We start from the raw sequence: 13,745 nt of genomic DNA, 5'->3' as shown, positions 1-13,745 counted from the left end.
GCCCCAGTCACCATTCACTTTTACTGTTTGGAAAAAAAGATGCTATTGACGTGAATGGTAACTGAGGCTAACATCCTCCCTAGCATCTCCTTTTGTGTTTCATGGAAAAAAAAAGAAAGAGTTTTTCGAATTACATGAGGATACATAAATGATGACAACATGGTAATTTTTGAGTAACTATCCGTTTAAAAATCTCTGTAAAGACTTACCTGAAGAGAGAATTGTTGGTATGTGGTTTGGCAGGACTATTGCAGTCACTGTGACCCTCAGGAATGAATCCTCTGTGCTTGTGGAAACTGTACACCCCTTTTACAATGACCGCCACACCTTCCCGTACCCGTTGGCGCAAAGTTTTCCTCCAGCGGTCTGTGATAATACTGATGACCCCCACTGGGAAACTGTCTGGAGGGGGAACCTCAGGGTTCCCCACAGTCAGGCTGGGGATGACCCAGATGTATCCGGGCCCCAGTAGCCCAACATCAGATGCCATCCTGAACAAGTATTGAGCCTCCTCATGTGAGCAGTACACCAGGTAAACCTGTGCGTCCACCTGCTGTAGCATTCTGCGTGTGCGGATGTCATTGGCCCCAACTGACATCTCGAAGCTCAGCACATCCTGCAGCTCCCACAGGAAGTAGCTGGTGTCCGTGAAGGACCGGATGTAGTCCACAAAAGTCTCGTAGCCGGGATACAAACTGGTGATCACCACGAAGTTACCCCAGTTGTACTCCTCCATCACTTTGAACATTGCATTTATCTGCTGCTCTATAGAAGCGCCCATTTGTAGAAAGGTAGAGCCTTCAGCCTGCAGAATTAATGCATTTTGAGTATAAATGTCTATAGCTTTATAACATTATTAAAAAATATATTAATTCATGTGGGTACAATAAAGTTGTCACATCAGGATACCAAGACATTTTATGTGATTTGCAATCAGAAGAGATCTAAGCACCATTCATCATGATAAATAACGGGACTATCTAAACACCGCTCATTATTGTGTCTGTACAAACCAAAATGAGTTCAGGCCAGCTCATCATGATCATCAGATAAAGGAAACGACCCTACAGTCATGTGAGTTATGTCTTGTACCAGACATGCACCAGCAACAAATAAAAATTGTAAAATGTAAAACTATGAATTCAAACCTGGTCTCATAGAAGCATCTCACAAAACCAACATTTTAGCATAATTATTTTTACGTGCCTCTTTTTATGTATTGCGGCAGTTGAAATTAACACTAGAGGCACTACAATAACTATGTTTATCCCCTATTACAGATTTTTGCACTGTTCCTCACAGAATATAATCTTATGACATCAAAATACTTAAAGTGGATGACTTTTAACATTTTAATATTTGCATTATATAACCAACTACATTTACAAGCATGGTCTAGCGTAATCAAATTGCACAGTTGCTCATCTTATAGAGCATTGTGCTCGTGAGGCAAAGGACTGGAGTACGAGTCCTGAAGAGCATGCTGACACGTAGGCAGAAAGTGTCCTAGAACAACACAAAATGACATGGTTGTTTCAGCAATTGTGTTTTTCATGTCACGTTTGCTTTTTATGACACTATGGGTTAGGTGTGGGTTTAGGGTATGGAGGTAGGTTTTGGCGCTAGATTTTTAGATGAATATCTCAGATCTGTAGGTCCTCAAAATCAGACCTTTATAGCTCCACAAATCACATAAAGGAAACTGAGTAATCCATAAGACTGATTTTGTCTTAAATCCTTATGATTAAAAAGTGATTAAATCCTTAACTTCAGAAGTGATATTGTGGTGTAGGTGAGAAACAGATCAAAATGTAAGTCCTTTTTTATTCTAAATCTTTTTCTCTTTTACTTTTACATCTGATAGTCACATGTGGTGCCTCACCACACCTAGTTTCACTTACACATCTGAAAGTGAAAGTAAATATTTATAAATAAATAGTAATTAAAAAAAATATATATATTGTTCTGTTTCTCATCCACACCTATTATATTGCTTCTGAAGCTATGGATTTAAACACTGGAGTTATACAGATTGATTTTATGTTTACTTTATATGATTTTTGGAGCTACAAAGATCTGATCACCATTCACTTGAATTGTATCGACCTAAAGAGCTGAGATATGTTTCTGAAAATCTTAAAGTAATTTCTGAAGAAATAAAGTCATATACATCTGAAATGGCATGAGGGTGAGTAAATGATAAAGAGAATTTTCTTTTTTGGGTAAACTATCCCTTTAAAAACCTCATCTGTTTGGGAGACAATTTAACTTGCTTTTAGCACTACTCAGTGGACATTTCACTTTGAAACTGCAGCAAAATGAGTAAGAAGCCACATAATGTAATAAAGAAAAAATGTCATCCCAGTCATATAATTGTCATAAGATCAGGGTCATTAATTCATACATGACAAAGAGCAATTTAAGAGCTATTTATACCTGTTGACTTTCTTTTGTCTCTGGAACACAAAAGGAGACATTTTGTAAATCTGCTCATTGCTCTTTTCCATGCAATTACAGTGAATGTGTATCAACCAACTCATTGAAAAGAATTAACTAAAAAAAGTGATTCTTTCACAAATCAGACATTGCTGCTTCTCTCGTGAACTCTCATGACTGTGACAGGGATGGCAAAAATTTCAGTGAATAACAACGTTTTTCTTTGGCTGTTCTTTTCATGAATTATTACAGAATGTTCATTTTTGGGTGGAACATATCTTTAAATACATATTTACTTGTGATATCTTTTAAATTGGGTAATAAATGAGCCTCTGATAGAACTATAACTCAGACAGGACTTTCTTTTACCATTGTATGAGATAATAGCAATAATATGTATCACTGAGTAACAGTAACCTTGAACACGTTCCAACGTGTGAGATACGAGAATTGAATTTACAAAGCAAAGACAATTCACTAGGGTCTATTGATCCTATCAGTGCCAGAGCCACATGTATCAGACTTGATGTATTGCCTGACCATTATTCCTCTTTCTGTAATCTTTTTGAATAGATTTACACTTGACACCTTATACACGTTTATCCAAAGAGCTGTTATAATATCGTTTCTGTGTGATGTGCTCACTGGAAAATGTATGCACAAATTATATGTACATACAGAAATGAGCAAAACTGCACCTAGAAGGAGATGAAGGGGTTAAGCAGGGGATTAAATTTGGATTTTTGTGGTGGGGAGCCCTAACTTCAAAAATAAACATTCTACCATAATTTACTTCTTGTTCAAAATCTGTTTTACCATCTTTCTTCTGTGGAACACAAAAGGAGATATTAGTAAGAATGTTAGGGACAGACATCCTCAGTCACCATTCTATTTCATAATACAGACAAAAAGAGAACCATCAACACTGTTAAAAATGTGTCCTCTTTTGTTTTCCATGGAAGAGTGCAGGGTTGGAACAAGATAAGGGTGATTAAAGGATGATAGAGTTTCAGTTTTGGTGAACTAACCATTTCAGCAAATAGGCATAGTAAATATCTTTAACTAGCTCACTATGGTTTTATTTGGACAATATGTGCTTGTATCTTATAATATGATTAAACTGTGTTTTGTTGAGGTATTATAATTTTTTTCATTTACATAACAAATAATAAACTAAAAGGGTTAGAAAATGTGCATCACACTTAGCGTTATTCGTATTTCAAGCTTAAACTGTCATGGAAGTAAAAGCCTAGTATTTTTTTTATTTAATATTAGTTAAATTCACACTGTGCTCAGTTGTGCATCAAAGTGAAGAGTCCTAATGCCCTACACTGCCAAATGCATTTACTTCCACTGCACAGCACGATATTGCTCAATGGTACAGGAGGAGGTTGTGTCTAATTAAGTTCCGAAGTGAGAAAAATGGGTGTGGAGGTCTGGGAGTATCAGGAGCCGAGGGACATCCTCCCAAGATTCCTCTCTGACTACAGCTTTACCCTTCTCTGACAAACTGGTCTGTTGTCCTTCAAATAACTTCTGCAGTTAAAGTAGGTTACCTTATGGAGAGAGAAAGGGCCTGTGAATGTCAGGTGCTTTGGGATTCACCAGTCCTCCTTCTCTGCCAGAATTCTTTCTTTGAGAAGTTGTGCAACTCACCCAGACACGATTCATCTCTCCTGCTACTAGCACTCGTGAGCTTCGGTAAGAGCATTTCAGAGTCATGCCTTATCAGTCAAAGATGTTTTTGTTTGCAAATTACTTGCACTCAAGTGCCACCATGGTATTTTTATTGTAATATACGTTGTGTGTACTCTGAGTCTCCAGCACTGGAACATGATTAATAAACTGCTTTTATCAACTTTTTTTAACATAACGTAATTGCAACAAAGAAAAATTCACAAAAAAAAGAGAATTCTGTCATTATTTACTCTTTTTAAATGTTTTTAAAGAATATATTCTGAGCTCTTTTCAAAAAGAGCTTTTCCTTTAAAGCGACATAAAAGTATTCTATATGCAGTGTCGGGGAGTAACGAAATACATGTTATGGGAAAACGTATTTCAAAATACAAAATATAAGTAACTGTATTCCACTACAGTTACAATTAAAATTATTGGTTAGAATAGTTACATTCAAAAGCTATTTTGATAACTGAAGAGATTACTTCAACTGTCATTTGTTTCATTTAATATTTATTCCTTTCAGATGGAAAACATTTATTCATATAAATAATGCGATCCAAAGTGCATTTGAACAGCGGTGAAACACTTTCTTATGACTTGTGACATTCGTACAAGCAGATAGAGAACTAAGTTTGGAGCAGTTTGAAGAAAGTTTGGAGCAGAAGAAATAGAAATAAACTTTGTGTAAATTGTCAGCTTTATGCTAAACTAAAATGCTATTTCTAGCCATTTTACACACACATGTAACCAGGCACGATCAATACAGAACGTATTTTTAACATTAGAATTTTTTACATGTGTATATTTTCTTACTATACTGGCAGAGATTTTATTGTCAAAACAAGTGACAAAATCTACCAGTGCTGAAGAAGTAATCCAAATTATTTATAATATGTTTCTGACCTTGAGTAATCTAATGAAATACATTACAAATTACATTTTACAGCATGTATTCTGTAATCTGTAATGGAATACATTTCAAAAGTAACCCTCCCAACCCAGTATATACGTCTTGTGCAGTATATTTCATGTCTTCTGCAGACATATGATAGTTTTGTGTAAGGATCAGACAGAAATTTAAGTTGTTATTCACTGATACTTCTAAATAATACACTCAAAAGACATTGTATGGATTCAGAAGTCTTGTACTATCATAGACAATATGTATGGACTACTTTTTGTCCTTTTTTGAGCATACACAAAAATAGTCACAGCAAATAGGTTTGGAAAATGAAGGACAAAAATTTGGCAGAGTTTTCCTTCATGGGTGAACTACTCCATGAAGTGCAAAAGTCATGCAACATTTAAATATCACATTATTTATTTAGTGTTTTAGTGGAATTGACTTGGCAACTGACACTGTGTTCCTCACACTGGGATTTCAAGAAAAATCCCATACCAGATGTTTGCAACCTCCAGTACAATCCCTCGAGGTAGACATGTTTTTTTAAAAAAGCTAAAATAATCAGGAACAGCTTATTCAACTGCATAGGATTTCCATGCACAATATATATTTCTATTGTTTTGTCGAGCTGTTGCAAGGCCAGGCTGTCCCATGTCTCTGAATCCCCCACTGCATGGCTATCCAACATTTTATAATCTCATCATACTTATATGATATACATGCATTTCTCAAAGGAGATTAACGGCATTTAATGAGTAATCCACAATCTGGAAGTTTGGTTGTCCCATGAAATCTGCTTAATTTGATTGTAGCCGTAATTGATTTGTTGATCTGTAAGATAGAAATAAATAATAGTAATACATGTTTTGTTTAATTCCCCCAGTGGACTTTAGTGTGCTATCTGAATTTTGAAACTTTATTATGTAAATAGGAAATTATAATATGTGGACAGTATATACGGTATAGTTCAACATATTTCATGCTCTACTGTCTGTTCGACTCCTGAAAAATCCTTCATTGCCAGAATGCATAATTTTAATCCAATTCTTACACAAGAACCTGACATTGGAGACACACTCGTATTTTTTGGCCTTCTGTTCCACTTTTTACATGTTATCGCCCTTCATCAATTCAAACACCATGGGAGACTGAAAGGCATTTGAAAAATGACAGCTGAGCAGGAAGGAGTCCTCTCTATCTGGTATTGAAGATACTCATCTGTTCCATTGAATCCAATACTTTTGTGTTTCTCATTTAAAGATATATGTCTTCTACCACTCTATTTAAGTAATGATTAATGTCCTATCTTAAAAATGTACGATTTTTTTAAACTCTTTTTTTGAGAAATTAATTTCAGCATCAGAACACAAAAACAGATGATGGGTCCATACTGTAAAATCTTTTGCTAAAATTAAAGAAATAGTTCAATCAAAAACAAATTGTAGAAGGTTTGGAACTGACGGTGAGTATATAAAGACAGAATTTTCATGTTTGGGTTCCAACTGTTCCTTTAATTTCAATGTTGCTCTGTTCACTGAATTACACACTCAGTTATAAATTGCGTAGCATTTTGGTGGCATATCTAAGCTGGTGATCAGGTGTTTTGAAGGGATAATGCTAACATCACTCTTTAGCTTCTAAGCATGCCCATGTTTTTTACAGAATTTAATCTGGGCACAATGTCAATGTAAAACATACAACATTTATATATTAATATCAATGTTAACATCCTATTTTAACAGTTAGACAAAATAAAATGAAATAGAAACTTTCATTGCATTTTGGTTTTGATATTATTATTATTGCTCCTTTAAAATATGTAATGTTAAATTTGAAATTTTTTTATAGCCTATATATACACAGACATTTTTGTCAGGGGTTCAATGTATGCTCTATGAATTTGTGTATGGTGATATTAATTTGATTGTGAATCCTAAACAGAATGAGGTACATAATAAATCTCTGTTCCTAGAATCACTTATTGATGGATCATGTGCTGTAAGGTGATAAAAAACACCTGACAGTGACTGAGCTTTCACTAAAGAGAAAAACAAGAAAAACTGTGTTCAAACTGCTTTCCGTTCATTGGCCAACAATAGACAAGAGTCTGTCATTTTTGTTTCATTTACACTATACGCAGTATGAGCTGCCACCAGACACTCAATACTATACACAAAACAATCACTACAATCGCTTTAACGTAACAAATGTAAGATTACAATCAAATCTATATGCTGTTGCTTTTATATGCATTGAACAATTTAAATTTTACATTATCATTTTGTTATGTTATTCAAACGTTTGCCCTTCTCAGTAATCAGTGGATAATAGGACACGACTGTTTGGTGCTGGTTATACATCATAACACCTATTGATTTTCACACCTCACAAAATCACTTTTCCACGCAGCTGTTCAATAGCATATCAGTGTAGAGTGCTCCATGGAAAAATACAGGCACAAATCACATGTACATCCTTACATTTCTCAACCTCACAGTAGTTATTTTGGACTCACTGTGTTTCTAATAGGAGTGTTGAGAAGAGCGTTAGTGATTAATTCACAGATACCCCTGATTAAATCTGGATTTTATATTTGAAATGTTAAAATTTCATGCTTTTTGTCTGTAAAGTTTACATATAAAACATTTGCAATATTCTTTTTGCTTAAGGCATAGATGATCGGCTAATGTTTATGAACCACAAGTCGTTTGCTGGCACACAGAATTAATGCATTTTATATGAACAACAAGTGGTATGCTGGTACACAAACATGAATTAATAGTTATTAATTTAATATTACTTTTGAATGATCCAAAGGTTTTTAATCTCATTTGGAACATCAAGGAATAATTCACCAAATATGAAGATTAGTCATGGTTTACTAACCCTCTTTCGAAAACAATATGACTTCTGTTCTTCTGTTGAATACAAAAGGAGTTATTCACAGCAGATTGACCAAGCTGCTCTTTTCCATACAACAAAAGAAAATGGTGACCACAGCTGTCAAGCATCAAGGCAAGAATTTCAGTGAATAACTACTTAAATTTCAGTATGTCACTGAAAATATAACTACTGAAATTTCTACTTAAACGCAATCATATGACTAAAGAAGACTTTGAATAGAGCACACCAGTCATATGGACTATTTTATGATAATTTTGTAGGAATTTTTATTTTTTTTATTGACAGCCTCTGGTCCCCATCCACTTTCATATAATAGAAGAGAGCAACTCTGACATTCTGCAATATTTCTCCTTTGTAGCTCCAGGACAAAGAAAATTATCCATGTTTGAAATTATATGAGGGCCAGTAAAGGATTACAACATTTTTATTTTCTGGTGAACTATCCCATTAAGTGTACAGTATTGAACTTTTGTTGGTGCAACGAGACTATGTCAAGTTTGTGATCTCAGGAAATCTCCTTACCACCTTTTCAAACACTCACTTTATGAGGGATGACTACAGCAGAGCCTCCACTGATGCCTAAAATGGGGATGGACGTCTGGGAGGAGATAAAGTCTAAGATTTGTGCCACGGCTTCTGAGTCCACATCATCTTCAAACACCACACCGTGAAGGCTCTCTGCAGCAATAGTCTGACAGAGACGTGTGAGTAAAGCTCTGGGGTTTGTGTCATTCACCAGCACGGTGATGGGGTTAACTTCCAGCGGCATGTCTAAGAAATTCTCTGGACTCAGACGGCCCTTGATCTCCCTGTGGTGGGCCGTACCACTGAAAACCACAGCCACATTGACCGAGGGAGGGCCGAAGAATGGACGTCCCTGACAGTGAGGCACTACACTGAGTAGGAGATGGAGAAAGAGGAGTTGAAAAGAGGGACCCCAATACCCTCGAGGAGTGGCCATTTCAGCCTCCTACAGCCTAAAACAGAGAAAGAGTGCATTCATTTAATTTGACAATTTCAGAATTGTTGTTGTCTTAAGTATTAAGTTTGGCATATACATTGGCCCCAAAAAATATATGGACACTTTTGGGCACTCAATTCAAACAAAAATGTCTGAAAGTCATTGCAATACATAGCAAAATATCAAACTTTCCTCAGAACTACAGTAACTTCACTTTTCTAAGGCAATTTGCAATTACTTTTAAAGCAAATGGTGATTTTTTAGTGAATGTATGAAGTTATGCATGAAGTCAGTATGTCATATTTGCATGTATTTTAATATTTGTTTTTAAGATCTATGGACTTCTTCATCGAGAAGTATCGCTAAAATATTTTTCACACACTCGCTATATTTTCTTCTGTTTAACATGCTTCACTGAAGATTTATGTAATATTGGGCATTTTTATGAAAGTTATGAACATCCCAGTGTCACTTCCACCATATCTCAAATTCTGTATTGTGTTTTTTTTTTACTTCTGTGGTGGAAGAAACGATGATGGAAATGACATTTTTGGAATAAAATCGCCAACTCTTTTGTCATGGTAAGGCTAATATGTGTCCAACATACACACAACATAACATACATAAATACATAAACACTTAACATGCATAATTTGGTAAAATTACAGCTTGACTGTTGACAATTTTGTTGAATTGGTTAACAAGTAAACTAACATTTGAAAAAAAAGCTTATTAAAGGCAAACTGTTAGGTGTGGTGGAAATGACGCCTGTGGGAGAGACGTGTGGTGAACATCAGTTTAGATGGCATTCCAGGGACCAGTTTATGGCAGGGCCCCTCTCTAACTGCTGGTGTGGAAGAAGATGTACCTCACTGTGACTGGATCCTTGGTGAATGAACATGAACAAATATTCAGCAACATCAGATGAGATGCTAAGACAACTGCCAGACACCTCTTACAGCCACCACCAAATTCATTCCTAAGGTTTAAGCAAGAACTGTCATAAATTACTTCAGGACCTCATGGATGCAGCAGCAGTGGAGGGTCACAGAGATCCATTCCATAGATCTTCTGGTTTCTAGTCCTTAAATTAATATAAACTGCAACACATCCACTCCATCTTCATGCAAAGCACGGTTTATGTTAATGGATATTGACTGTTAACACAACAGTTCATGGGACAGAACTATTAACAGATAAACGATTGCATGGATGATGACTTAACCGTTTCTTATTGTGTTTGGTCTCTATATGTTCAATACCATGTCTTTAATAATTTGAAAGAGGGTTAGTAAATAAATAATTCATGGGTAAAATGTTAAAGACACTGTTTTAACACTGTACTTTATGCTATGCAAATGAGTTCCACACTAGGGTGGGCAACACCGTGGCTACTTTAGTCACCAGTGGCCAATCACACTCCAGGATCGGAAATGTGCCAGATTTCAATCTCCTCCTCATCAGAAAGGGTTAAATATGTCCCCCGGGTAGACACACCCTTGTCCTGTGTTTCCAACTTGACGGGGACAGAGACCTTGGCAGACACACCACGTCCTGAGTTTCTGGCTTGACGAGGAAAGAGGCTACAAGATAGTTGAGGTTAACTGAGGACCTCACCTGACCCTTACGGCCCCTCCAGCAGCCCAGTCCACAAAGGACCTCTGCATCGGCAGACATTTCCTGTCCCACACGGCTCCTCAGTGACGCAGCCAGCCTTCAAAGGACCCTGTGAAGATTCAACTGACTTAGCTGCCCAGTCAACTATTTAAGGACCCTCTTGGCACAACCGAAGTTCAGTATCCTCCAGCCCAGCGTGGCAAGGACTACTGGACCACAACTCTGCACCCTTCCCACTGCACGCATCACCAGTGGAAGACGTCTCTATTGCCGGAATGATCACCCAACTCTGTGGAACGTCTAAACTTACTAAACCTCTTTCTAGAGACCTTGGCATTAGTTTAAACCTGCAGCACGTTTTTCTAACTTGCTTAGATAACAGTTTCCTGGGGTCAGCTTGTTACAAATAATAGGTATATTATTTGTTTAATGATAAATAAGCATTATTTATCACCATTTTGCCAGAGCCATTAGGCGGTTTCCCATAAGGAGCATTCCCACACAATTCTCTCCCATTGCAACATTCAGTTGAACAGCGTTGGATTTATCCACTCTGTGTTCAAATCATTTATTTGTTTTATTATTTAATTCAGTACTTTCCTTTTTGGTTATTAGTTTATTATCCTTTAGCAGTGCATATTCATTATTTGCATTATTAATCGTTGTGGTATTTACTCTTGCATATCTATTGTTAATACATTTAATGCATTTTATTACAAATGTGTCTTCATTGTGTTGATGATCAAAGACTCTACTAGTTGTCCAGACTCTCACAAATCCTTCAGATAAATGATTTTAGCAACTCCCTCTAGATTACATTAATTCTAAATGATCGAACAGCTCTTTTGGGAGTGTTCTTAAATTGTTAAGATAGTATTCTTAACTGGTGCCCCATATTGCAAAGGCGGAGGGGTCATCTGATACACTCATAACCACACCTTAAGTGACATGTGATCAAAAATCGAGTAGAAATCACTACAGACGTAATATTTGAAAAATGGACAAAAAACTAATTTTCAAACAATAAATATTGACATGGTTTATGTTTATTCAACTTTTTTTAGATTAGCAGATTAAAGCATGTAATAATTCATATTTTTTTTTTATATAAAGTATTATCATAGTTTAATACTGAAAGTCAGGATCTGGGACAAGTCTAAAATATATACATTTACACTACCGATCAATTTATTTTTCACATTTTAGAATAATAGTAAAGTCATCAAAACTTTGGAATGACATAAATGGAACTATGAGAATTATGTTGTGACTAAACAAATTCCAAAATAAATCAAAACTGTGTTATATTTTAGCATCTTCACAGGAGTAACCGTTTGCCTAGAATTTGCAGACATAACTTCTTGAGGTATCATCCTGGGATGCTTTTTAAACAGTATTGAAGGAGTTCCCATCGATGTTGGGCACTTATTGGCTCCTTTTCTTTATTATTTGGTCCAAGTCATCAATTTCAAAAACTTGTTTTATAACTTTTTAATTAAAAAAATATATATGTTGGCACAAGTACATTTTTGTCTTCAAAACTAATTTAAAAAATGTAAGCATACGCCTTCAGATCAAAAGATTTTTAAGATCATGAGAAACTTTTCAGTCAAGTGTTTCAAAACTTTTGACCGGTAGTGTATGTATATATCTTTACATTTAAAAGTACCAAAAATAAATGATGAAGGCATGGAAAAATACCTCTCCAAGTCAGTTTTAATATTGTTGTTATGGCACATGATCTTATTGATTATCTTACAAACATATTTCATACATGCAACATTAAATTGTTGTCTCATGTAAAATAAATACACATACAAGTGTACTTTAATGTATAGTAATCCTGTGTTTAAAACAATGGAGATGAAGCATTCACGTGGTTTGAATGGCTATTTCTGTCACTCATAATCTCGGATTGCATGTGTTCTGGTCGCAGTGCGCACTCGTCTGTGTGACACAACAGGCCATTAGCAGACTAAGTGGGAGGTGTACAATCCAGCAGAGATTCACAGATAAACTCAGCACTCGTCACTTCACAGGGGCAGGTCCTTGATCCCTCAACCCACAGATGGTGCGGGCCATTTACAAACTAACCTTTAGTGAGCATTAAAAAAATAAAAAAAGAGGAATTCATATCACACCACTATAATTTGTGAGCAACAGATGTCTTAATCGAGCACATATTTATAGCTTATATATAGTCTTATTCATGAACATATAGGCCTTAAAGGAGATACAAATATGTCATCATTCACTCACCATAATGTTGTTCCATCTCTGAATGCCTATTTTTCATGGAACACAAATGGAGATGTTAGGCAGAATGTTACCTCAGTCACCATTCACTTTCATTGAATCTATTTCCATGCACTAAATGTGAATGATGACTGCCAACTGCTTTTGTGTTCCATGAATGAAGACTGTTATAGTGGTTTGGAACAACATTGGAATAACACATTTAAATTTTTGGGTCAACTTCTCCTTTAAAATCTAGTAATTTCAGTGACAGCCCCCTTGGAGCAATTTAGGGTCATGTGCATTGCTGGTAACCATGGTGATAGCAAAGGATTGTGATCTTAGAAACTCTCCAGTTTCTGGGTCACACCCACTTGGAAATGAACCAGCAACCTTTGAGCTGGCAGAGCAGAACCGTAACCATTAGGCAACCACCACACTTCTAACTGTGTTACAGTTCACACAAATACAACTGCTCAACACAGGAGGACTTGCTTTTCAACTGCAAACTAAACCAGAATCTAATGAGATGCACTTGAATTAGAATCTTAAAGGTTAGACCCATCCATCCATATCAGCATCTTACAATGGTGACACCACAGCCTATTAAACTATCACCGCTAGCTGTAGGACTATGCGCTGTAATTACTCTGACTGATAAATGTAAGACTTGCATTCTGATAGATATGTTGTTCTTTACACTTTACAAAAAGGTTCCATTTGTTAATATTAGTTAACAGCATTAGTATTTATATATTTATATTAATGCATTTGGCAGACGCTTTTATCCAAAGCGACTTACAGTACAATTATTACAGGGACAATCTCCCCAGAGCAACCTGGAGTTAAGTGCCTTGCTCAAGGACACAATGGTGGTGGCCGTGGGGGATCGAACCAGCGACCTTCTGTTTAACAGTTATGTGCTTTAGCCCACTATGCCACCACCACTCATCTTATATGCTTATTAGAGTATAGCATCATTACCAAACTCCAATGAAATCGTAGTAA

The 13,745-nt window shown here is 36.1% G+C and overlaps 1 protein-coding gene across 1 annotated transcript in view; it reads right to left on the bottom strand.

The window, feature by feature from the left end:
* The window catches only part of LOC127633513 (glutamate receptor ionotropic, NMDA 2C-like), a 74,868-nt gene that overhangs the window by 39,199 nt on the left and 21,924 nt on the right, over positions 1–13,745 (bottom strand). Inside the window, exons 2-3 of the mRNA XM_052112675.1 lie at positions 8,466–8,901; positions 210–805 (exon numbers count right to left, since the gene is read on the bottom strand). Of these exons, the coding sequence (XP_051968635.1) occupies positions 210–805; positions 8,466–8,885 (1,016 nt within the window). The 5' untranslated portion in view covers positions 8,886–8,901. The remainder of the gene's footprint in view (positions 1–209; positions 806–8,465; positions 8,902–13,745) is intronic.

Source organism: Xyrauchen texanus, chromosome 40, assembly GCF_025860055.1.
Source record: "Xyrauchen texanus isolate HMW12.3.18 chromosome 40, RBS_HiC_50CHRs, whole genome shotgun sequence".
NCBI classification, from domain to species: Eukaryota; Metazoa; Chordata; class Actinopteri; order Cypriniformes; family Catostomidae; genus Xyrauchen; species Xyrauchen texanus.
The sequence above is the reverse complement of the archived record's forward strand: the minus strand, read 5'-3'. Positions and strand labels throughout refer to the sequence as shown.